This window comes from Lathyrus oleraceus, chromosome 3, assembly GCF_024323335.1.
Source record: "Lathyrus oleraceus cultivar Zhongwan6 chromosome 3, CAAS_Psat_ZW6_1.0, whole genome shotgun sequence".
In the NCBI taxonomy this organism is placed as follows: domain Eukaryota; kingdom Viridiplantae; phylum Streptophyta; class Magnoliopsida; order Fabales; family Fabaceae; genus Lathyrus; species Lathyrus oleraceus.
In genome coordinates, this window is record NC_066581.1 from 107,643,608 (window position 1) to 107,671,571 (window position 27,964).

General features: G+C 38.3%; 1 protein-coding gene and 1 non-coding gene across 2 annotated transcripts; both read right to left on the minus strand.

Moving 5' to 3' along the window:
* Positions 1–11,982: 11,982 nt before the first annotated feature.
* On the minus strand, positions 11,983–12,759 carry LOC127129934 (uncharacterized). Its single transcript, XM_051059034.1, has one exon. The coding sequence runs from the start codon at positions 12,757–12,759 to the stop codon at positions 11,983–11,985; it is 777 nt and encodes a 258-aa protein (XP_050914991.1).
* A 2,765-nt stretch (positions 12,760–15,524) lies between these two features.
* On the minus strand, positions 15,525–15,631 carry LOC127133561 (small nucleolar RNA R71). The gene has a single exon (XR_007807520.1). It is a non-coding gene; the product is annotated as a small nucleolar RNA R71 (small nucleolar RNA).
* Positions 15,632–27,964: the final 12,333 nt, after the last annotated feature.

The following is a 27,964-nucleotide window of genomic DNA, read 5'->3' on the forward strand; positions in this document are numbered from 1 at the left end:
GATGATTTTCTAATGCGATCACCCTTGAAAAAAGTTTTTTGGGACCTTGGAGTTGGAGAATTTGAAAAATGTGATCCAACATGTTCAAAGTATGAAGGAGACCGTCTCGTCGAGTTGTCACTTTGTCTCAATTTGACCTTTTTAGGGGAGCCTTTTGTTTTAACCAGTTCCAGCGGTGGTTTCAAATTCGTTGTTTCTGGATATGCAATCTTCTTCAATTGCTCATTGATGTACAATTTCATTATGTCATCATCTTTCATGAATCTCTCTTGGATCACTTTTCACCCGGCCATGATAAATATGTTTGATTTATGATCCTTCATCACACCATCATCATCAAAACGAAGCATTTTCCAATGATTGCAAACTTCATCCATACGTATTGGTTTTTCAAGCTTCGTCTTCTTTGAAATTAAACAAGGACATGGAAGACTGTAAGTCTTCCTAAGTGTACATCCACACTTTGAGCTATCTGAACATGTTTTATCCGCTTGCTTGGCTTCGTGAAAAATAAAATTCAAAGCTGCCTGAGATACATTGCCAACCAACTGTGAATAAAGGATGTTGTCTTTGAAGCGATGTTCTAACACAATAATGCTCCGAACAAAAGATATATGTATGTAGGTGTTTAATTGGCTGCATTGTATGGTAAAACACAAATGTCTTGACTGATGTCATGACATGTATATGTAACTACATTGTAGTTACTGCAGGACTAGCTAACACAGGATTATTGAATGCTGTGACATTCATACCTGTCAACAGATACTAAGGAACAGAAGCTCTGTTAGAACTTAGTATTCACTTGCAGTCTGGTTATCAAGGAAGAACCAGACCTGGCATAAGGCCTACTGATTGAATGTCAAACTGGATGTTGTGACATTCATCATTGACAGCAGCTACTGAGGATTGGGCAGAGTGGTGTTCTGCTATACTTCAGCATATTAGTTAGTTTGTTCTTCAAGAGAATTACAGAACTAACCTAAGGCCAACTGTGTAAATGTTAAGTTGGACACTTTGACATTTACTAATGTAAGCTGGTACTGTAGTATGGTCATATTGATCATGTACAGGTCAGCAGTTTTGTACAGTCTGGTTTCTGGGAAAACAGACTCAGCATATGGACCTTGATGTCAAGCTGAATGTCGTGACATTCATGCCTGACAACATATGCTAAATTGTAGGTTGTTCAGTTTTCTGTTACAGCTTTCTCAGGCTATTCTTTAGGAAGTCAACAGCTTAGAGAAAATCCAGGAAATCAACAACCAAGCTACATTCAATGAACCTAACAAATAGCCTATTTGTTAGCAACCTAAATATTGAATTTGAGGGAACGTATGTGACCTAAAATTCAGGAAAATACAGGTGCAAAAGCCCAGGTGCTGCAATATAAAAAGGAAGGCATTCCTCCATTCAGTTTCAGGGATTTTGAGGCGTGAAGATTTAGTGTGTCCATCTTACTTCACTGCTGTATTTTTGTGAGTCTAGAATTAGACGTATCTTGTAAGCCAAGTCATTATCAAATAGATGATTGCTTTGGCATAGGGTGTTCATTGAGTTGTAAGTGTTGTGTCACTCAAAGCTTTTAAGCGTGAGTGCTGTGTATCTTGGTTTAAGCTGTGAAGCATAACCAAGAGTTGTTTTGAAGTGTGACTTCAAAGTGTTTTTAATATCACTGAGGTGATTGAGGGGGAGTGAGTAGGAACTCTGATCTTAGATTAAGATTGAAATTGCATTGGGTAGGGATTAAGTGATAAGTTGTAAACGGGTGAGTTTAGCTTTGAATTGATACTACTAATAGTGGATTTCCTCCCTGGCTTGGTAGCCCCCAGATGTAGGTCATGTTGGACTGAACTGGGTGAACAATTACTTGTGTTATTTACTGCACTTACAATTAAGTTCTGCATAATCCCTGTCTGTGCAGAATTGGATGTCATAACAACCAGTGTGACATCCAAAGTCTGATAACTAGAATTTCAATTGGTATCAGAGCAGGCACCCTGCCTGTGAAGTTCTGGGTGAGATCTAGGGAAGTTACTTTCTAGTACCATGGACAAGGATTTAGGACACTCAAACAGACCACCCATGTTGGATGGATCTAATTATGATGACTGGAAGCCTCGCATGATAGCCTTCTTAAGGTCTCTAGACAGCAAAGTCTGGAGAGCTGTCAACAAGGGATGGGAACATCCAACGAGGACTGATGAAGATGGAGTCAGTGTGCAGATTCCTGAAGAAGATTGGGATAAGGAACAAGAGGCATTAGCTCTTGGAAATTCCAAAGCCTTGAATGCACTGTTCAATGGAATCACTAAGAACATCTTCAGGCTGGTGCACCATTGTGAACTAGCTAAGGAAGTTTGGGATACCCTCAAGGTAACTCATGAAGGTACTTCCAAGGTGAAGATGTCAAAACTTCAGATGCTGACAACCAAGTTTGAAAATCTGAGGATGAAAGAGGATGAGACTATTCATGACTTCCACATGAATATTCTTGAAATTGCAAACACCTCTGGTGGACTAGGTGAGAAAATGACCGAAGAGAAACTTGTAAGAAAGATTCTCAGGTCCTTGCCTAAGAGGTTTGCTATGAAGGTCACTGCCATAGAGGAGGCTCAGGACATCAGCAATATGAAGGTAGATGAGCTCATTGGTTCTCTCCAAACCTTTGAAATGGGCTTAGGTGAGTATGCTGAGAAGAAGAAAAGCATAGCCTTTGTATCTAATGCTGAAGAGGAGGCAGAAGAAGGATATACTGGAGGTGATGAAAGTATATCAGAAGCCTTAGCCATGCTTGGAAGGCAATTCAACAAGTTCATGAAGAAGATTGATCAAAGAGGTAGATCCAATGTCAAGAACATCCCGTCTGACATTAAGAAAAGATCAACTTCTGAAGAAAAGTTCAACCATGGGAAGGGAATCCAGTGTCATGGTTGTGAAGGGTATGGACACGTCAGAGCTGAATGTCCTACTTACCTCAAATTGCAAAATAAGGGGCTAGCTATCACATGGTCTGAAGGAGATTCTGAAAGTGAATCTGAAGGAGAATCTGCCAAACATGTCACTGCACTAACTAGTGTGTGTGTCTCTGAAGATGACACAAGTGCAGATGAGCTGACCTTTGATGAACTTGCTGCAGCATATAAGAAGCTGTGTACCACCAGTGCAGAAGTGCGTGCACAAGGTGAAAAGCAGAAGAAACTCATCAAGGAACTGGAAGATGAGAGACAGAAACAACTGTCTGCCATAGAAGGGCTGAATGATGAGATAGCCCTGCTGACCTCCAAGCTGAACCAGATGACCAAATCCATCAGAATGATGAATAAGGGAACTGACACCTTGGAAGAAATCCTAAAGGTGGGACAGCAGTCTGGAACCAAATCTGGGCTAGGATTTGGAAAAAGAGCTGAACACAAACGCCCAAAGGCTAAAGTTCAGAAGTTCAAGCAGATGTCAAAACCGATGTCTCAACATCGAGGAGCTAGGATGAATGATCATCAGAAGAGAATACTCCAGAATTGGAGGTGTCACCACTGTGGCAGGCTTGGACATATAAAAGCCTTCTGCTACTGGATTCATGGCTTCCCTAACAGAGCCTCACCTGTCAGACCTAAGCATAACACACGCAAGCGATGTGTTCCCATTAAGAAACAACAATGGTATGCTAGGATAGCACACACTGCCCTAAGGGCTTCTTCCAGAGAAGACTGGTACTTTGACAGTGGATGCTCAAGACATATGACTGGTATGGAAAATCTACTGGTAGACATTCAACCTCACACCACCAGCTATGTGACTTTTGGTGATGGTGCCAAAGGAAAAATCAGAGGTGTGGGCAAACTGGACTGTTCTGGAGTGCCAAAACTGAACAATGTGCTGTTAGTAAGAGGACTAACTGCAAACCTCATCAGTATAAGTCAGCTGTGTGATCAAGGTTTTCAGGTTCAGTTTACTAAGGAGCAGTGCATTGTGACAAATGGTGACAATCAGGAAGTTATGAGAGGAACCAGGTCCAAAGACAACTGCTATCTGTGGGAACCTGACCTCTCTAACTTTTCCACAACTTGCTCCTCAGCCAAGGAAGAACAGGAGGTAAAGCTGTGGCATAGAAGACTTGGCCATCTCCACTTACGTGGAATGAAGAAGATCATATCCAAGGAAGCAGTCAGAGGAATGCCAAAGCTTCTGATTGATGAAGGAAGAGTCTGTGGAGAATGCCAAGTGGGCAAGCAAACCAAGATGTCACACCCAAAGCTGGGACATTCCACAACCTCCAGAGTTCTGGAACTGCTGCACATGGACCTAATGGGACCTATGCAGGTTGAAAGTCTTGGTGGGAAGAAGTATGCCTACGTGGTGGTTGATGACCATTCCAGATACACGTGGATAAACTTCATCAGAGAGAAGTCAGATACATTTGATGTCTTCAAGGATCTGTGCATAAGACTTCAAAGAGAAAAGGACAGTTGTGTGGTCCGGATTAGAAGTGATCATGGCACTGAATTCAAGAATTCCAAGTTTGATGAGTTCTGCTCATCTGAAGGAATAAGCCATGAGTTCTCCTCCCCTATAACTCCTCAGCAGAATGGAATAGTTGAAAGAAAAAATAGAACTATTCAAGAATCTGCCAGAGCAATGATTCATGCAAAGAAGCTCCCTATGCACTTTTGGGCTGAAGCAATGAATACGGCGTGCTATGTTCACAACAGAGTCACCTTGAGAAAAGGAACCTCCTCCACTCTGTATGAAATATGGAAGGGTAGAAAACCCACTGTGAAGTACTTTCATATTTTTGGAAGTAAATGCTACATTCTCACAGATCGTGAACAGAGAAGGAAGCTAGATCCCAAAAGTGATGAAGGCGTATTTCTGGGATACTCCACGAACAGCAGAGCCTATAGAGTGTTCAACTACAGGACCAATGTCCTGATGGAATCCATAAATGTCATTGTGGATGATAAAGAGGAAGGAACCGATGTCATGGAGGATGTTGAAACATTCCTTGATAGTCCAACTGACAGTCCCGTCAAGCCTGAAGAAGTACAGGAACCTCCTCCTGAATGTGAAGTAGAAGCACCTACCAAAGTGCCATCTATCAGAATTCAGAAAGACCACCCTAAGGATCTTATCATAGGGGATCCCACCAGTGGTGTAACTACCAGGTCAAGAGGAATAAACTCAAATTCCTGCTTTGTTTCCAAGGTTGAACCAAAGAATGTGAAAGAAGCCCTGACTGATGAATACTGGATCATTGCCATGCAAGAGGAACTCGAGCAGTTCACAAGGCATGAAGTATGGGAGCTGGTTCCAAGACCTGAAGGGTCCAACATCATTGGTACCAAGTGGATCTACAAAAACAAATCTGATGAGAAAGGAGTAATTACTAGAAATAAAGCAAGACTAGTAGCTCAAGGATACACTCAAGTTGAAGGAGTAGACTTTGATGAGACATTTGCTCCTGTGGCTAGACTTGAGTCCATCAGATTGCTGTTGGGGGTAGCATGCATCCTGAAGTTTAAGCTATTTCAAATGGATGTGAAGAGTGCATTCTTGAATGGCTACCTGAATGAAGAAGTCTATGTGGAACAACCCAAAGGGTTTTGTGATCCTAACCAACCTGAGCATGTATACAAGCTGAAGAAAGCCTTGTATGGGTTGAAGCAAGCACCCAGAGCTTGGTATGAAAGGTTAACCGAATTTTTGACCACAAATGGATACATAAAGGGTGGCATAGATAAAACCTTGTTTGTGAAGGATGAGGAAGGCAAAATCATGATAGCTCAAATCTATGTGGATGATATAGTCTTTGGTGGAATGTCAGAACAAATGGTTAAAAAATTTGTTCACCAGATGCAATCTGAGTTTGAAATGAGTCTAGTGGGAGAACTGACCTATTTCCTTGGAATGCAAGTAAACCAAATGGAGGACTCCATGTTTCTCTCCCAAAGCAAGTATGCCAAGAACATAGTTAAGAAGTTTGGTATGGATCATGCCAGGCACAAGAGGACTCCAGCTCCTACTCATCTGAAGTTAACCAAAGATGATGGAGGACCCAGTGTTGATCAATGCCTGTACAGAAGCATGATAGGTAGTCTGCTGTATCTAACTGCAAGTAGACCTGACATTTCCTATGCAGTTGGAGTGTGTGCCAGATATCAAGCAGAGCCCAAGGTGAGTCACTTGAATCAAGTCAAAAGGATCCTCAAGTACATCAATGGGACATGTGACTATGGGATGCTGTACTCACATGGGTCTGAGCCTGTCCTATCTGGGTACTGTGATGCTGATTGGGCTGGAAGTGCTGATGACAGAAAAAGCACATCAGGTGGATGTTTCTTCTTAGGAGAAAACCTCATATCGTGGTTCAGCAAGAAGCAGAACTGTGTCTCTCTGTCCACCGCAGAGGCTGAATACATAGCGGCTGGAAGCAGTTGCTCCCAACTGGTTTGGATGAAACAAATGCTCACTGAGTACAATGTCACTCAAAATGTCATGACATTGTTCTGTGATAATCTCAGTGCCATCAACATCTCCAAGAATCCCATCCAACACAGCAGGACCAAACATATTGACATTAGGCACCACTTCATCAGAGATCTGGTGGAAGACAAGGTGATCACTTTGGAACATGTAGCCACGGATCTTCAACTGGCTGACATATTTACAAAGGCTCTGGATGCTACTCAGTTTGAAAACTTAAGGAGCAAACTGGGAATATGTCTCTCTGAGACATTATAGCAACCACTGATGTTTGGGATAAATTGTTTAATATCTCTGCCTATTAAACGATTTGTACAAGACTATGATTGGTCAACATATCATAGCTATGCTGCGTGCAACAAGGGTGAATACAAGAGGGTAAGGGGACACCCTACAGAGAGAAGGCCTCTGTACCTGCAGGAGTTCAAGGATGCTGTTCATGCAGGAGTGGTTCTGGATGTCAGAAACAACATCATGGCATCTGATATGGTGGTACCTACTGTAAAGCAAAAGTGGGTGATCACTTGATCGAAGCTGTGAAGCAAGATCAAGTGGATGTGAACTTGGTTGAAACTGTGAAGTAAAACCAAGTCTGGAACTCTGTCATTGTGCTCTGCCTATGTTGTTGACTTTGGCAACATTTGTGACAAAAAGGGGGAGTAATAACCACCAATACCCCTGACAAACAGAGTGGGTCTCTACAAACAGACTCTCATGACAGATCTGAAGATTCCCCCCTGCAGCTGATGTTGAAGTTTAGGTGCAACTTCTAATATATATGTGCTGCTATGTGAAGTTTTCATTTAACTTCCATGTGTGTGAGTGTGCTGCCACTCTGAGTGTATTAGCTAGTATTATTCCGCTGCTATGAACTCTGTTATGGGGATCAAAGTGTTTTAGCCAAAAATTTGCCAAAGGGGGAGTTTGTAGGTGTTTAATTGGCTGCATTGTATGGTAAAACACAAATGTCTTGACTGATGTCATGACATGTATATGTAACTACATTGTAGTTACTGCAGGACTAGCTAACACAGGATTATTGAATGCTGTGACATTCATACCTGTCAACAGATACTAAGGAACAGAAGCTCTGTTAGAACTTAGTATTCACTTGCAGTCTGGTTATCAAGGAAGAACCAGACCTGGCATAAGGCCTACTGATTGAATGTCAAACTGGATGTTGTGACATTCATCATTGACAGCAGCTACTGAAGATTGGGCAGAGTGGTGTTCTGCTATACTTCAGCATATTAGTTAGTTTGTTCTTCAAGAGAATTACAGAACTAACCTAAGGCCAACTGTGTAAATGTTAAGTTGGACACTTTGACATTTACTAATGTAAGCTGGTACTGTAGTATGGTCATATTGATCATGTACAGGTCAGCAGTTTTGTACAGTCTGGTTTCTGGGAAAACAGACTCAGCATATGGACCTTGATGTCAAGCTGAATGTCGTGACATTCATGCCTGACAGCATATGCTAAATTGTAGGTTGTTCAGTTTTCTGTTACAGCTTTCTCAGGCTATTCTTCAGGAAGTCAACAGCTTAGAGAAAATCCAGGAAATCAACAACCAAGCTACATTCAATGAACCTAACAAATAGCCTATTTGTTAGCAACCTAAATATTGAATTTGAGGGAACGTATGTGACCTAAAATTCAGGAAAATACAGGTGCAAAAGCCCAGGTGCTGCAATATAAAAAGGAAGGCATTCCTCCATTCAGTTTCAGGGATTTTGAGGCGTGAAGATTTAGTGTGTCCATCTTACTTCACTGCTGTATTTTTGTGAGTCTAGAATTAGACGTATCTTGTAAGCCAAGTCATTATCAAATAGATGATTGCTTTGGCATAGGGTGTTCATTGAGTTGTAAGTGTTGTGTCACTCAAAGCTTTTAAGCGTGAGTGCTGTGTATCTTGGTTTAAGCTGTGAAGCATAACCAAGAGTTGTTTTGAAGTGTGACTTCAAAGTGTTTTTAATATCACTGAGGTGATTGAGGGGGAGTGAGTAGGAACTCTGATCTTAGATTAAGATTGAAATTGCATTGGGTAGGGATTAAGTGATAAGTTGTAAACGGGTGAGTTTAGCTTTGAATTGATACTACTAATAGTGGATTTCCTCCCTGGCTTGGTAGCCCCCAGATGTAGGTCATGTTGGACTGAACTGGGTGAACAATTACTTGTGTTATTTACTGCACTTACAATTAAGTTCTGCATAATCCCTGTCTGTGCAGAATTGGATGTCATAACAACCAGTGTGACATCCAAAGTCTGATAACTAGAATTTCAATGTATCTCATTTTATTGGTTTTAGAGCATTTGGTCCACGACGTCCCAATCCCGAAAAAAAACACCTTTATTATTTCCCAACTAATTCTTCAGTCTAGCATGTGCAGATTCAACTCTGTTAGTTGATGAATTTCCATAGTGTCGAACCTGATCGGTCCATGCACAAACAATCTTCTCTTTTACCAAATCTAGATATATCACACTCTCATACCCTAAATTTTAACCCTAATATCCCACATATCATTTGCATCCTTGCATACAAACAAGATCACATCTTTGTCATTTCCCTCTCATCTTTAGGTTTGCCTTTTGCAGGGATCATCAACCATCTATTTGTTGGTGTTTTACCTTTGTGTTTATATGTTCATTTCTTATCTAACTATTAATCAAAATAGAAAAAATATGTTTTGTTTTCTTTAAGTTTATTGTGCAAGGTAGGTCTTTTCATCAAGAGCATGAAGCATGGTTCCTCAGCCAGGGTTCTTGTTAATTCCTCAAGTCAAAATGTGTTCAACCATTGATTTTAAATTAGATATATCTCAAAGCATGATCTCGAGATCTTCCAAGTATCTTTCAATCTCACTTTTATCAAGAGTATCTCAAAGTTTTGTTGCTTATTTCTCAAGAGAAGTCAAAGGTTCATGTGTTTATTTCCATGCCTTCTTCAATAAGTTACCTCAAACTTTCAGCAATTTAATCAAGAGACATTCAAGGAAGCCTTATTTTGAGTTCATATGATCATCATGTACCTTGAAATGAAAGAAAAATCCAAGTACCTAAGTTCATTCCAAGAGGTTTGACCAAAAAGTCAATATTTGAAGTCAAAGTTCAAAGGATCACAACTCCCTCAATTCTCAATACTTTTGAATGCTTCTTTTTGCATATGACTCTTATCATTATTCTCTACAACATCTCTTTAAATGACAAGATCCAATTATTCTTGGAGGATCATCAAAATTTTGAAGATATTATAGGTCATTTGTGGGCTTAGTGAAATTTGACGTATTTTCAAGTGACTTTTTCTCAGCTTTCGAGGATTATAAATTCTTCAATTTTTAACATTTGAGGCTGATTCTTTTTGCACAATATCATTTATGATGCCCTCTACAAGTTTTATTTAAGGATCAAATTCAAATTATGCTTGGAAGGCCATGGAGTTCTTTGAGACATTACAGGTCATTTTCAGCCATTTGGAACTTAAAATTTTCTAAATCACATTACTTGATTTTCATGCCAACTTCAACATGTCATAAATTTATGCTTAAGCATCCAAATGAAACCTTTCTTGGCACATTGTAATCTTTGATATGATGTCAACAAATCACAAGACGAATGGGATAAAAAAGCCTCTTGAGCAAAATGCCACATTGAGTTGAACATGGTAACTTGGAACTGAAGAAATCACCATCATCCAAAATTTGAACTTCACTAATCTCAATTGCAACTCAAATTACCATGTGTTTTGGACCTAAACATGTTTAACCAAGTCTCTAGAAGTTAATTGACTCTTAAAAGCATGATTTGGCTGAGTTTTGATGGATTGCAAGTCACACTTTCCACACATTCAGATCAAATTCGTTTTTCACTAATTGAGCATCATTTGACACGTATGAGATCACCAATATTTTCCCTATAAATAGAGCAACATGATTGCTTCATTGACAAGCTTTTGAGAGTGAAATAACTCCTACTTCACTTTGAATGTTTCCTAGAAAATTGAGCTATCATGTTTTGAATTCTAGCTTGTTTCAATCCAATTTATTGATTCCATTAGCACCTTCGATCTTCTCTGAAGCTTTTGCAATAATTCCCAAGCTCTAAGACCTTTTGAAGTGCAATGACTAGATCGAGCTTCATCAACTTTTGATCACCATTTGGACAAGGTAGTTCTGAGCATCATTTGAACTCAAACAAGTTGCCACCATGTAGTCCTTCACTCTCTGATGCTTTCCCCTAACTTATCTGGTGTTGATTGATCGTGTTCATCATTTTATTTTATTTTTCGTGGCTTGCTTATTTCTGAAACTTCTCTGAAATTCTCCATGTTGAGTTTAGTAATTCGTCACCGTCCATAGTTGCAAGTATCAGAGCACCTTCGGAAAAGGATCTAACCAACACAAATGGACCTTCATAATTTGGCGTCCACTGGACCCTAGAATCTTTGTGGATTGGTAGGATCTTCTTCAGCACCAGGTCGCCTTCTTGGAACACTCTAGGATGAACCTTTTTATCAAATACTTTCTTAAGACGCCTCTGATAGAGTTGACTGTGACATAATGATTTTAACATTTCTCTTCAATGAGGTTGATCTCATCGAACCTTGCTTGAACCCATTCCGCCTCATCAACTTAGCTTCCATTAAGACTCTCATCGAGGGGATTTCGACCTCTATATGGAGGACTGCTTCCATGCCATAAACCAAGGAAAAAGGGGTCGCCCCTATCGAAATACGCACTGATATATGATAGCCATGCAGCGCAAAAGGTAGCATTTATTTCCAATCCTTGTATGTGATCACCATTTTCTGAATGATCTTCTTGATATTTTTGTTTGTCGCTTTAACAACTCCGTTCATCTTGGACCAGTATGGTGACGAGTTATGGTGTTTGATTTTGAATGTTGCATACAACTCCTCTATTGTCTTGTTGTTGAGGTTGGACCCATTATTAGTGATGATTTTATTGGGGACCCCGTATCGGCATATGATGTTGTTCTTCAAGAAGCGGGCAACCAATTTCTTGGTGACATTGGCATAAGATGCGGCTTTGACCCATTTGGTGAAATACTCTATGGCAACTAGTATAAATCTATCTCTATTAGGTGATTTGGGTTCTAGCATTCCAATCATGTCAATTCCCCATATAGAGAAAGGCCAAGGTGATGCTATGACATTTAGAGGGGTAGGTGGTACGTGCACTTTGTCAGCGTATATCTGGCATTTGTAGCATGTTCTAGCATAATGATAATAGACAGCTTCCATGGTTAGCCAGTAGTAACCTACCCTAAGGATTTTCTTTGACATCACGTGTCCACTTGCATAGGTACCAAAGGATCCTTCATGAATATCCTTCATGAGTTGCTTGGCTTCATGTTTGTCTACACATCTTAGTAGGATCGTGTCATAATTCCGCTTATACAGCACATCTCCATTTAAGAAGAAATTTGATGCCAACCTCTATATAGTCCTCTTGTCAAGGCTAGAAGTATCTTCCAGATATTATTGTTTCTCAAGATAGTGTTTGATATCAAAGAAACAGGGTTTGTCATTTATTTCTTCCGTGGTTGTTAAACAATCATCCGGTTCTTCACAACGCCTGATTTCAATATCAGGTTGATGGTTAGGCCATATCAAATTGTACATGGATGCCAGGGTTTCTAGAGCATCTTCCATTTGGTTCTCTTCTCGAGGAATATGGGAGAAAGTGATTTGGTCAAACTTTGGGAGCAACTTCATCATATAATCCCAATAGGGAATTAGGTTAGCATGTCTCATTTCCCAATCTCCTCTGATCTGGTGTATCACTAGAGAGGAATCTCCATACACTTCAAGGACTTTGATCATTAACTCAATAGCATCTTCTAGTCTCAGTATGCAAGCTTCATATTCATCCATGTTGTTTGTACAGGTGAAGCACAACTTTGATGTGAATGGTAGATGAAAATTCTTGGGAGACATCAATGATGCCCCAACTCCATGGCCTATAGCATTTAAAGCACCATCGAACATAAGAGTCCATCGCTCCCCTGGTTCCGGTCCTTCATCAAGTCCAGGGAACTCATAGTCTTTGGCAACCATAATATCCTCGTATGGGAAATCAAACTTTAAGGGTTGGTAATCCTCCATTGGCTGGTGAGCAAGATGGTCCGCTAGTACACTACCCTTGATGGCTTTCTGCGTGACATAAAGGATGTCGTATTCTGATAACAACATCTGCCATCGGGAAATTCTGCTGGTGAGGGTTGGTTTTTCAAATATGTACTTGAAGGGGTCCATCTTGGATATTAACCAAGTTGTGTGGCTCAACATGTATTGTCTGAGATGTTTAGCATCCCATGCAAGCGCGCTGCAAGTCTTTTCGAGCAATAAGTATTGGGTCTCACAGTCATTAAACTTCTTGCTTAGATAATAAATGGCATGCTCTTTCTTGCCAGTTTCGTCTTGTTGTCCCAATACACAACCTATAGATTCATCAAGTACTATTAAGTACATGATGAGAGGTTTGCCCTGAAGAGGGGGCGTCGAATCAGTGGTTCTTGTAAGTATTCTTTGACTTTGTCAAAAGCTTCTTGGCAATCATCGTCCCACTCAATTGCTTGATCTTTCCTTAGAAGCTTGAACATTGGTTTACATGTGGCGGTGAGATGCGAAATAAATATGGCGATGCAGTTTAATCTCCCTAGGAATCCAAAAACTTTTTCTCCGTATTTGGTGCAGGCATATTCCGAATAGCTGATAACACTAAAATTTACCGTATTTTCGACTCCGATTTCACATGCATTCTAGTTGTTTTATTATCATTTTGTTGTGTTATTGCTATGTTTTTCTTTGTTTTCAGGTTTTTACTTTAATCGGAGCCCCGATCGAGAAAAGGAGCGAAAAAGAGCCAAAACCCCTAATTTTCAGCATTTTGTACTTTTGGCCTACCCCATGGCTGGCGCCATAGACCCTGCCATGACGTGTCCAAGCTCAACTTCCCTCAACTTCCATGTTCCCCATTACTTCCACTAAGGCGCCTCAGATTGGCCTTGTGGCGGACGCCATGGCCTTGTGGCGGGCGCCACAAGAGGAAAGTTTTTCCCTCCCATTTTCAAGTTAAAGGGAATCCAAGTCATTTCCATCTTTTTACTTGCTTATAAATAGAAACTCGAATTCACTTTTACAATCATCCAAACTTAGAGTAGAGGAAAACTCAGAGCAACTTTGTTTCACTTAGGCATATATTCAGTATTATAAAGTGGTAATTGCTTCGCATTGGAGTGTTACCACAATTGTGTAATCGAGTCTGTGATAGAGTCTGTAATCGAGTTTGGAGCACTTTGGAAGGAAGTTAATCCTGCCGCCATTTTCATTTCCGCCTTGAAATTTATTCAACCCTCCGATTGGAGCAGGTTTTTATTACTTGTCTTTATCTTATTTATTTTGCCGCACTCGCTTTACTTTATTTATTTCTCGCACTCGCTTTAAATTATTTATTTCCTCGCACTCGCTTTACTTTTATTTATTTCCTCGCACTCGCTTTACTTTCATTTATTTCTCGCACTCGCTTTAAATTATTTATTTCCTTGCACTCGCTTTAAATTATTTATTTCCTCGCACTCACTTTACTTTTATTTATTTCCTCGCACTCGCTTTACTTTTATTTATTTTCCGCACTCGCACTACTTTTATTTATTTTAATGCACTTTTACTTTACCATGTCTAGCTAAATTTATAAGGTTAGAATGTAAGGATCATAATTGAACCGATAATCCGTACAATTGTTCGTAGAAACACTTAAGGGCTATTTTAACTTGCAAATTAAGTTTTCCCGCACTTTAATTCCGTTGGGTAAGATCGAAAGCCGTCCATCGTCTTTTTTAACTTAATTGTTTTTAACTATTTCAAAAACAGCGAAAGCACTTTGTTTAGTTCATTAGGAGATTTTCATATTAAGAAGAAAAGAAATTTTAAAACTATTTTCGGACGCGTTTATAAGTTTAGAGTCTGGTTCGTAAGAACCTCTTTTGGTTAAGAAATCCAGGTTATAATACTTTTCAACTTAGTCAAGATACTATATTTCTTAAAAATAGGTTTACTACTCTAACGCAATGCGCACCTTTTTATAAGTGACAATAAGAGGGTTTGATTAGGGAGTACAACTCGGTTCTGAATACGTGAAAGCGACAGTTCCTGTTAAATTAGTTCTTTTCAAAGTAGGAAACATTGCCCATAAGTAGCTCTACTAGCAAGTACTTGGATTATCAATTGATTACGTGAATTACATTCGACCTTGTCTTTATTAATTAACCTTTATTCAACACTTTACTTTTCATTGCACACTCCAAAAACACCTATTTTGATTGCCTTTGATAAACACCATAACAATAGATAACGATAGATTGACACTTGGTCTCTGTGGATTCGACAATCTTTTATATTACTCTGACGCGTTCGTATACTTGCGAAAAGTACCGCATCAAGTTTTTGGCGCCGTTGCCGGGGAGCAATTTCGTCAAATTTCATTTTCCTGTTGTTATATCATTTAGACTTAGGCTATTTCCCGCCGGTCAATGCGAAAAACTCGCAGCACCGGAAGTTTAAGCTTAGTATACCCTCTGGCGGAACCTGAACGTTACGCTCGCGCACGCTTATTCTTTCATAGAATTAAGAGAGCTATGGCTGAAGATCAAAACCAAAGACCTCTTAAGGACTTCGCTCAACCATCTAATGAAGAACCTAGTTCTAGTATAGTAAACCCAACCATCCCAGCTAATAATTTTGAACTTAAACCATCCCTGTTGCAACTAGTGCAACAGAGACAATTCGCAGGTCTCGCTACTGAGAACCCAAACCAACATTTAAAAATATTTCTTCAATTAGCAGATACTTTTAAAACAAATGGAGCTTCTCCTGAGGCAATACGTTTAAGATTATTTCCTTTTTCCCTCAGAGATAAAGCCCTATCATGGTTAGATTCCCTTCCACCCAATTCCATTACGACTTGGGATAACCTTAGAATGGTTTTTCTTGCTAGATATTTTCCCCCGAGTAAGACCGCCGTTCTTCGAAACCATATAACTAGATTTACCCAAAACCAAGGAGAATCGTTGTTCGAAGCTTGGGAGAGATATAAAAAGTTATTACGAGCATGCCCACATCATGGTTTAGAAAATTGGTTAATCATTCAAACCTTTTATAATGGGCTTCATTACAACACAAAGATGACCATCGATGCTGCCGCAGGCGGTGCTCTGATGAACAAACCTTATTCTGAAGCTAGTGCCCTCATCGAAGACATGGCTCAAAACCATCAATCATGGGGAGTCGAACGAGCGACAATTGAGAAGAAGGAATACCAAGGAGGAGTGCATGAACTAAGCTCTATATACATGATGCAAGCTAAAATGGACGCATTAGCCCTCAAAGTCAAGCATATGTGCATAAATCCGAATACTGTAGCCGCAGTTTCGTCGGATTGTAAGATATGTGGAACCAAAGGACACCAATCTGCAGAATGCAATCTATTAAACGAAACCCACTCTGAGCAAGTGAACTACACCCAAGAGAACCCATATTCAAATACCTATAACCCTAGATGGAGGAATCATCCGAACTTCTCCTATAAAAACAATAACCCTATTCAAAATAATGCACCTCCGAGACCTAGTTATCAAGCCCCTAGATCAAATCAACCTATGCAACCTGTGCCACCAAAGTCGAGCCTTGAGAAAATTATGGAAAATTTTATCACCTCTCAAACCCAACAAAACAAGGAGTTCATGAACCAAAACATTCATGTTAACGAATTGATTACTCAGTTAGGAACCAAGGTTGACCAAATAGTTACTCATACCAAGATGCTTGAAACCCAGATCTCTCAGGTAGCTTTAAACCAAGCCCCTCAGAGTACACCTGGAGGACAGTTCCCTGGACAACCTCAACAAAATCCGAGAGGACAAGCAAATGCCATTACCCTACGAAGTGGGAACGCTTATGATGAGCCACCAAACCCTAGATTGAGTGAACCCGAAACTTCTAAGGAATGTACCAAACCCACGGACGAAGCAAAGGAACCAGAGGAATCTGAAAACCAGGAAGGTCGAGATACAGGAGAAAAACCTAAAGACAAAACTTACGTACCACCCCCGCCATATAAACCACCTATACCATATCCGCAAAGACTCAAACAAACCCAGATAAATAAACAGTATCAAAAATTTATTAAAGTTATAGAAAAACTTCATGTAGAAATCCCTTTCACAGAAGCCATCACCCAAATACCTTCTTATGCAAAGTTTCTCAAAGACATCCTTACCAACAAACGTAGACTTGACGATCCGAAGCCTTTGGAATGTAATGCTATTTCCGAGGACAAATTAGCAAAGAAAGATAAAGATCCTGGAAATTTCTCCATTCCTTGCCTTTTGGGTAATCATGTCACCGAAAAAGCTTTTCTAGACTTAGGAGCTAGTGTGAGCTTAATGCCTTTAGCAGTTTGTGAGAGGTTAAACTTAGGAGAATTACAGCCCACTAAGATGTCACTTCAGTTAGCCGATAGATCTGTTAAATATCCGATAGGCATTTTAGAAGATGTTCCTGTTAGGATAGGTCAGTTATTTATCCCTACTGATTTTGTTGTCATGGACATCAAAGAGGACAATGATATACCAATCCTTCTAGGTAGACCATTCTTATCGACTGCAGGAGCCATAATAGATGTCAAGAAAAGAAAGTTGACATTTGAGGTAGGTGACGAGAAAATAGAATTTATACTTTCGAAATTTCTTATGGCACCTGTGATGGGAGATTCGTGTTATGCCTTAGATATCATTGATGAATGTGTTAGAGAATTAGAACAAAAAGAAATTATAAAAACAATTAAGTTACCATCAACTCTCATAAGGGAAGATGATGACTTTAAGAAACCCTACATCGATGATAACCTTTACGAATGTTTATCCCTTACCCCAGATCCTATGCCATACCCTGAGAAACCAACCTTAGAACTTAAGGAACTACCTAAGAACCTGAGATACGGGTTCCTCGATGAAAAGATGAACTGTCTAGTTATAGTTAGTGCTACCTTGAGCCAAGAGGAAACGAACCAACTTTTAGACGTTTTACGATGATATCCCTCAGCCTTAGGATATAATATCTCTGACCTGAAAGGTATAAGCCCATCTGTATGCATGCATCGGATTTCGCTCGAAGAAAATTCAAAACCCTCTAGGGAACATCAGAGAAGAATAAACTCTATAATGAGTGATGTTGTTAAAAAGGAAGTTCTTAAGTTACTTGAGGCAGCTATCATCTACCAGATCTCGGATAGTAAGTGGGTGAGCCCTGTGCATGTAGTACCTAAAAAGGGAGGCATCACAGTCGTACAAAACGATAAAGGCGAACATGTAGCAAAACATTTAGAAGGAGGATGGCGGATGTGTATAGATTATAGAAAATTAAATAAAGCAACTAGGAAGGATCATTTCCCTTTACCATTTATAGACCAGATGTTGGAGCGTCTAGCCAGACACTCTTACTTCTGTTATCTAGATGGATACTCTGGATTCTTCCAAATACCTATCCATCCCGAAGATCAAGAAAAAACTACCTTTACATGCCCTTATGGAACTTTTGCCTACAGACGAATGTCGTTCGGCCTCTGTAATGCCCCAACTACTTTCCAACGCTGCATGATGTCAATATTCGCAGATTACCTAGATGGTATCATGGAAGTGTTTATGGACGATTTCTCGGTTTGCGGATTTGATTTCCACAATTGTCTAGCTAACCTTGAGAAAATCCTGGAGAGATGCGTGGAGGTGAACCTCGTGCTAAATTGGGAAAAATGTCATTTCATGGTGACCGAAGGAATAGTGTTAGGACATATAGTTTCCGAAAAGGGTATATAGGTAGATAAAGCTAAAATAGAAGTTATAGAAAACCTAAAACCACCAAAAACCATCAGAGAAATCTGAAGCTTCCTTGGACACGCTGGATTCTACCGGCGTTTTATTAAGGACTTCTCCAAAATAACTAAACCTTTAACTGGACTTTTAATGAAAGATGTTGAATTCATTTTCGATGAAAAATGTAATGACGCATTTAATCTTTTGAAGCAAGCATTAGTATCTGCACCCATTATGAAACCACCTGATTGGTCAGAACCTTTTGAGATAATGTGCGATGCTAGTGATTATGCAGTTGGAGCCGTTTTAGGACAAAGGAAAGATAAAAAATTACATGCCATTTATTATGCCAGTAGAACCCTAGATGCTGCCCAACTTAACTACGCAACAACTGAAAAAGAACTACTCGCTGTAGTTTTCGCTATAGACAAACTTAGATCTTATCTAGTAGGAGCAAAAATTATAGTTTACACCGATCATGCTGCCATTCGTTACCTATTAAGTAAAAAAGATGCCAAGCCCAGGTTACTCCGATGGATTCTATTACTACAAGAGTTTGATTTAGACATAAGAGATAAAAAAAGGCACTGAAAATGTAGTAGCCGATCACCTTTCTAGGTTAGAACATCTAAAACCAGAACTAGTACCCATATATGATGATTTTGCCTATGATAGACTGATAGCTAGAGTAGAAACCATTGAAGATAATAACCTAGACCCTTATGAGCACCCTCAAAATTCCTTAGTAATAAGTAACGTACCCTGGTATGCAGATTTCGTTAATTACCTAGCTGCTGATATAGTACCCCCTGATCTTGACTACCACCGCAAGAAGTAATTCTTCCACGATGTGAGAAACTTCTATTGGGACAAACCGCTCCTTTTCAAAAGGGGTAAAGATGGAATTTTTCGCCGTTGCGTTCCAGAAGAAGAGGTAAATAGTATTATCAAGCATTGTCATTCTGCACCTTATGGTGGACATGCGAGCACCTCTAAGACATACGCCAAGATTCTTCAAGCTGGCCTATTCTGGCCTACCATGTGGCGCGATGTCTATGCTTGCATTGTCAAGTGTGATAGATGCCAACGCACTGGAAACATTTCAAGGCGTGATGAAATGCCTCTAAGAAACATTCAGGAAGTAGAACTCTTTGACGTATGGGGTATAGATTTCATGGGACCTTTTCCACCATCCTTAGGAAACAGGTATATCTTAGTAGCTGTAGACTATGTGTCTAAGTGGATTGAAGCTATAGCTGCACCCACAAACGACACTAGGGTAGTAATCAAACTATTTAAAAACTATATATTCCCTAGATTTGGAACACCACGTTTAGTCATAAGCGATGGAGGATCACACTTTATATCGAGAATATTTGACAAACTTTTAAGAAAATATGGAGTTAGGCATAGAGTAGCAACACCGTACCATCCACAAACTAGTGTCCAAGTAGAAGTATCTAATAGGGAGATAAAACAAATCCTAGAGAAAACTGTTTTTATTTCTAGGAGAGACTGGTCTCAGAAGCTTCAAGAAGCATTATGGGCCTATAGAACCGCTTTCAAAACCCCTATAGGAACTACTCCTTATCAACTAGTTTATGGAAAATCATGTCACTTACCATTCGAATTAGAGCATAAAGCCTATTGGGCCATTAAAACTTTGAATTTAGACTACCTAGCCACTGGAGAAAAGCGTACCCTAGACATTCATAAATTAGAAGAACTTAGGCAATCTGTCTACGAGAATGCAAAAATATATAAAGAGAGGACAAAAGCCTATCACGACAAAAGAATAGTAAAGAAAAACTTCAATATAGGCGATCCTGTTCTCCTTTTTAACTCTAGGTTACGGCTCTTCCCTGGAAAGCTACGTTCAAGATGGACTGGTCCTTTCGAAGTATCCAAGATTCTGAGATCCGGAGCCGTAGAAATCAAGAACGATACCTGTAGTCCATTCATTGTAAATGGACAAAGACTGAAGCTCTACGAAGGAGGAGACATTCCAGCATACTACTCAAGCCACACCCTGATTGATCCACCGATTCCTACTATTACAGGTGTATAGATTCTAATCGTCAAGCTAATGACGTTAAACAAGCGTTGCGTGGGAGGCAACCCATGGTTTTTCTTTCATTTTACTTTTTCGCATTTATTTATTTTTATTTTATTTTATCATATTTTGCATTGAGACTAAAATTTGAATGGTTTGCATTTTCAGGATCACTTTCTTAACTTTTACAGGATGCAGGATTTCGATGACATGCACGTGGCCTATAGAGATAATGCTCATAGGGAGCGCTACATTGCTTTGTATCAGCGCCCTATGGCACCCACACGTTATCCTAATCAGCAGTGTATGGAGGCACTGGGTATCGAGCCGAGTATCCAATTCCTTAGCCACCAACTTCACTAGGATGAGTTTGGTGATGACTTGAGTAACACATATAGGGACCTGACTTTGGATTTCCTGAGTTCATTCGACTATGACCCATACTCTGGACCAGATGGGTATGCTGCTTTCAGGCTTTTCGGAGTTGAGTACTCCTTCAGCCAAAAAGAGTTCGGCGACTTATTGGGTTTCCAAACCACTCCTGATGCTATCCCGGAGACACCTATGGGATATTTTCTGGGTAAGGAGGTGGAGAGGTTTTGGAGTGATATATCGGGTGGCGGAAGCCAGTATCCATCTATGCAGCTGTCTCATGTCATGCATAACCCCACCTTCAGATACTTTCAGATGATATTAGCACATTCCTTCCTAGGAAAGTCGGATGCAGAGACACTACTGAGTGAAGAGGAGATCTTCCTATTATTTTGTGCATCCTAGTCTCGCCCAGTAGCATGTGGGAACTTTTTGTTATACAGTCTCAGCGGTATCTCCAGATCTACCGAAGGAGTCATCCATGTTGGTGGAATCATCACATAGATTGTTGTCGCTTTAGGTCTGTCTCGCAAGCTGTTACATCTTCGGACCTACTGTGGGTACACTACCATGGACATCGACTTCTGTTTGACCAGAGGATTGATGAGGAGAGTCTTTTTCCACCCATGTCAGTTCCGATTGCTAGTCGACAGTGAGGCTATCCATTACTTCACACTGCCAGATCCTATGATGACCAGTGTGCATGATCCAGCGAATTGGAGTTATGCTCTAGAGGGCCAGGGAGAGATCGTTGAGGAACCAAGATCACCACCCATTGCTGAATACACGCCTACACCACCATCTCCCAGAATCATTGTTTTCTCTAATAATCTTTCATTGCAGACACCCGACATCCGCACTCAGATTGCAGAGTGTCGTAGAGAGATCGCAGCGCTTAGACAGGAGGTGGCTGACCTCACTTTACAGATGGGAGTGTCTGATCTCACCCATGCTACTGAAGCCGACTGTCTATATCAGGAGATCGCAGAGCTCAAGCAGGAGGTAGCCATGCTCCGTGGTTCCTCTCAGGAAGATGACATCCCCACTATATGATCTCACCATTTCATCTTATTTTATCTCTTTTTAATATTTCTCGCATTTACATAACTCATCTTATATTATCGCATTTGGAATATTATATAATCTACATCTATACATTAGTATTTCTATTTTTATCTATATATGTCTTATTTTTCATTTTATTTTCATTTTTATTTTTCAGTTATTTATTTATTTATTAGTCTAATATTTAATTTTTGTTTCATTTTTATTTTTTTGTTTTTACCTTTATAAAATTATGCAATTCAATGACGCTAGGAAAATCACAAAACAAATGCTATCCGGACCCCTCAAAGCCAAAAGACTAGAGAAGTCCAAGCCAAATGACCAAAATCTGGCCCAGCCAGATTTTGCCTTGTGGCGCCCGCCATAGACCCTGTGGCGCCCGCCACAGCGTCTGTAAAAGGTCGGGGCAGAACCCCTTTCTTCACCATTTTTGCAACTTACAACCTTCCAAACCCATTTTTTCACCTTGGAAAAACATCCTTGAACCCACAAAAAGCTCATACTTTTCTAACCACCACACCACACAAATCATTATTCCAATTTTCATTTTCGATTTCATCCGTCGGATTTTGTAAAAATCCAACCTTAATGAATTTGAGCTCTTTGGAAAGGTAAGATTAAGAGGAACAACTTTCATGTTCAACACTTTTTTATTTGGAGCTTGGAACTTGGAGAAATTTGAGGTGGAAGTTTGGAAATTTTTGACATATCAAAATTTTTCTTAGTGTCAAGCCACATGTCTCAATATTCCACCTTGCTTAACTTTTTACATGAGCTTCAAATGATAAAAGTGTCTTAATCAAAGTTATAGATCTCTCAAAGACCTTAAAAATGGTAACTAATTTCATGTTATTTGGATTTAAAATGATAGAGTTATGCATTTTTGAAGTTTGGAAAAATCACTTGTTCAATGGTATAGGTCAAAAGTGACCTATAATATAACCTCATATCATATGCTCAAAAAAGTTGAATTAGCTCCCACTACAGACATCAAAGTTGAAGTAGACACATTGAATTTTATTTTTAAGCTTGGAAATATTTCATCTCATAAAAAATGAGCAAGTTATGGCCTTGGGAAGTTGACTTTTAAATTAGGGTTTAGACAAAATGACCTATAATGTTTCAACATAGAAAATGATTTTCCAAACAAAACTAGCTCTAGGTATCAACATTAAAGTTGTTTGGGATGTAATTTAGAGTAAGTTTTCTCTTGGAATCATTTTCATATGGTGAAAATTTTAGGAGATAGGGTCTAGGGAGACCCAGTTTTGATCAGATGAATCCATCTGGCCAACCACCATCAACCAACTTCCTAATATCCAATTCTCTTGACTTTATTGGATCATGGTAGATCATATATGCATAAGATGATGAATTTTTAAGTGTACCTTGATAAATTTGATCAATTGGTGAGATAGCTTTTTGGAGAAGTTACTCAAGATACCCAGTCAAACTAGGGTTTCCAAGGCAAATCACCCTCAAACTCTGGAAGAAAACGTGATCAATATAACATGTAGAGAACATTGGCACTCATATATTATGTTCATAACCATTCTTGAGTTAATTCTTGGTTGTGACCTTTGTTCATGAGGGTCTCAAACCCTAGATGTGAACTTGATGAATCAATGAGATCATGCCCTTCCTACAAAAGAGTATGATATAATCACAAAGTGCTTGGTGATCTCTCCCAAAACAAACCCAATGAAAGAGGGGTAAGGAGGATGCCAAGGTATGATCCCAATGCTAATGCTTATGATGGATTTGCATGAGGGATCTTAGGGTCAAAATTGGGGTCTTTCACGGGGAAAATTCATGATTTGGGAATTAGGTTTTGCGTGATAACATGGTTATGTGTGAAATTGATCTTGATGCATGCCTATCTTATTATTGAATATATATTTGTGTTGAAACATGATATATTGAGGTGTTGGTATGTTATATATGGGGTAAAGATGCTTGTTCCTTTCTCTTTGTGTTTCTGCAGTGGTTGACTCTGCTATCCTCGCTAGGCGAGAATGAACTTGCTTGGAGCCCGCTTTGTCATCGCTAAGCGAGACACAAGATTTTGAGAGGAAATTCCCTTCTGTTTGGCCTCGCTGAAGCCTCCATGGGTGCTCTCTAAGCAAGAGCTCACTTTGACATCTCTTCGGGTATCGCTATGAGAATGTCCAAACTTGGATACATGCTTTGTTTCCTTTTTCCACCAAAAAATGAGAATCGTAGTTCCAATTGGCATTGGTTCAGATAAATTATAATAAAATTAATTTCATGATATGAACGTTTGTGTATGTTATGACATGATTAGGTATGATTTGGATGGTTAAAGGTTGAAGAAGGTAGGTCTAAAGATGAGATTTTGGTGTTCTGTCCTGTCATTTTTTTTTGCTGATCAAGGGAAATTCTTGCTTAGCAAGATATGTTATCATGAAAATTCTAACAATTGAAAATAGTGTATCTTGAGTTTCATAACTCAAAATGAAACACGATCGAATGAGTTAGAAATCTTGTTTAAGGCTCTATCTGATGATGATGATTCTGGATGATACTTATTCGTGTCTTTGCTTTTGGTGAATGTATTATACATTTATTTGCTTATGTGTGCCGTATGACTTATGTTATAATATGTTTGCATTATTGAATAATAATGGATTAAAAGATATGATGATGAGTGAGACTAAAAGCTAGACATATAACTAGGTGAATGGAATTAGAAAGATAACTTAGATTATGGTAAATAACTTAGGTTGTGTTACTCAAATGTAAGAGGTTCCTTGGCGTGCATCCATGAGCGAGTAATCGCTAGAGGTGAGTCGTCCCGTCCACGAAAATGCCAGGGGCGTAAATGGAGAATAATGTCATAGTTTTGCATTTCAACGAGCTTGTATGGAAACATGTTATGTTATATTGTGAATTTAATATAATCATATGGAATTGTGTATTGTCCCATGGTGGTTGTGATATAGCCACATGGAGATTGTTGAGACTAATAACATATTCAGAAATAATCCCTATTCGTGCTTGTCCCGAGTTCGAGATTTATATATAGTGGTAATCGGGAAAGACTAATCATTGAGACAAATGACTATAAGTCTATTACGTGTATTCCATTCAAGGAGGCTAGGAGTGCCTGATTGCCATATAAGATGGATTGTGTATCCATTCAGTGGAGGCTAGGAGTACTGTTGGCCATATCTGATGGATTTACTATCACCACACAATGGAGGCTAGGTGTACTGTTGGCCATATTTGATTAATAATGTTATTTTTAATTACTTGAGTGTTATAAGGGTATTTTGATAATTTAATAATTTCCCAAATAATTAAGTTGAGAGCGTGGAATTTAAAAATTAAGATTTATTGAATTATTAGTTAGTTTTAAAATATTTAGTCATTATTGAAATAATTAGAGTTTCTGAATTTAATTATAGGTTTTAATTAAATAAATTATTTAATTGTAATGTTTTAAAATAGTAACATTATAATTATTATATTATTATTTTAAAGTTGAAATAATTATTTAATTTGGATCATTTTTAATAATAAAAAATTTGATTATTTTAACTTAACGATATATGGGGGTAGGAGACTGAATAGGAGGTGAAGTGTCCAAATGAGATTGTGACTATAAATTTTAAAGAGAGCGTGATAACTAGGTCAGAAAAGGAAAAATCCTAAAATTGAGGAAGCCATACATCTGAGAGCCAAAAAAGGAACCTTTGGGAAGGGAGCAGTAAGAACAAAAATATTTTTGAGAAAAACTTTGATTAAGGTAAGGGAGATTACTTACCGTTAGGTGACCTTTAGGAAGCAGGATAATGAGTTGTTATATATATATATATATATATATATATATATATATATATATATATATATATATATATATATATATAAAAGTGGGGATCAACTTACTTCAAATCACAATCTTTTAATGAATCAAATTTAATGGTTAAATTAGCTTTTTTCTTATATATATATATATATATATATATATATATATATATATATATATATATATATATATATATATATATATATAATTGGGTTATTTTTGTATACAAATTGTTATTACGATCTATAACCAAATGGAATTTGAGAAAACCCGATTTTGTTACTGTTTGTTAAATCTTTAATTGGGTGACTGAATGAGATTTGGAAAAAATCCCTTTTGATTAGCGTATGATGAAATTGGTGACTTTGAGACAGTGTAATTTCTGTTAAACTTAGAAAAATAGTCTTTTAAGAAAAATATCAAAATTTGGCAGTGTAGAATTATTTTCTATAAATAGTCACTTTTTCGTAAGAAAAACATTTTTTCTTCGAAAAAATCATTTTTCCTAAAAATATATTTTTTTATTATCAAAAATTGTTTTTTTTTGTTCGGACTCGCATGAAGATATTGAGAAGTCAAAAAATCGAAAAAAAACTAAGTTAAAATAATTATTTTAAAGATTAATATCATTAATATTGAGTTAATAATTATGGTGATAATATCGAGTTATTAATCATTAAGATAAAATAATTATTTTAAAAATTAATATTATTAATATTGAGTTAATAAGTATTTTGATAATATCAAGTTAATAATTATTAAGGTAAAATAATTATTTTAAAAACTAATATTGATTTAAAAATTATTATTAATATTGAGTTAATAATTATTTAGATAAATTAAGATAAAATATTTTTTTTAAAATATTATTAGTTTTGAGTTAAACCATCAATCCCTATAATTACAATAGAGCTATCACTCATGAATGATACTCTTTGGGGACCCTTTCGAACCTTTTAGAGTAATTTGGATGTTTTAGTGTTGTTTTGAGCTTTAGAATAATATAACAATTTTGTTGAGGTGTGTTGGAATTTTGGGTGATTATAAATATTAAAAGTAATTATTTTATTGTGAGTAGTTCGGTGAAACTATATTGGTGGCCTTTTATTGACAATGTGTGTTTCGTATATGAAACTGTTTTTTGTTGAATAATATTATAAATAATTTTTGGTGGATTATGTTAAAAAAAATCTTTTGGTAAAATGCATGTTTTGTTTGTTCATACTACCATGCATGCATATACATAGGAGTTAGGTGGCACTTCGGTCCATTTTGGTGGCCTCAGATCTATTTAGTGGGATCGTTGGTCTAGTTGAGAGACCAGAGACGGGTCTCAGATCTATTTGATGTGGATCGTCGGTTCAGGTGAGAGACCGGAGACAGTGGAAGAAATCAGTAACATACGTCTGATATCCATAAAAACTTGGTAGCACATACATATAGGTGATGTAGTCGGTGCATGATAACATTACATATGTTGAGAATATTCTTTGTGTTTATATTGATATATGTCTTTGTCTATTAATCTTACAGTTGTATTCGTTTATCATCCTGTCGCTAAATTTCACTATTATTACTTGTAAGTGTATTCTCACCCCCCGTTTGTTATTGTGGCGTTTGTGCTTCTTGGAGTACAGATAACCAGGTATAAGAGTAACTGCTGAGTAGGGGATGACGTATATGCCCCCTTTAGTTTTTATCATTGGGTCTTAGAGGAGTTGCTCTGATATGTAGCACTGGGGATGACATGTCATTCGTTATTACATGATGCTTTTATTTCATTTTGTTGGAGTCTTTGATGATACTTTATTTTTGAACTTTGTTGAGTTTCCGCAACATATTTTCATGACTATTTGGTTTTTGAAGTTTATGGTTTGGTGACACTCTAATACTTGGTTTTAATCAAACTATTTTATCTAAATGTTCAGTCGGGGAATTAGGGTGTTACACTAGAAGTATCGATGGCCATATCCGATAGATATTGTATTCTACACGGTGGAGATTGGGTACTACTGTTGGCCATATCTGGTGGTCAGTGTGTCCGTGCAATGGAGGTCTAATATACCATTGATCATATCTAACATATGGATTAGTAGATCCTTGTGACCGGTTTGGGATAGTCACCTTTGTGTTACAATTTGCATTCCCCACTAGTGATTTATTAAGTTAAGTGAACTCATGTTGTTTGTTTCCATACGAAGTATTAATTACCTTCGACGCTTAAGTCCTTGTTCTATTTTTTAAGTGTACACAAGTAAGACGAAGATGGAAGAC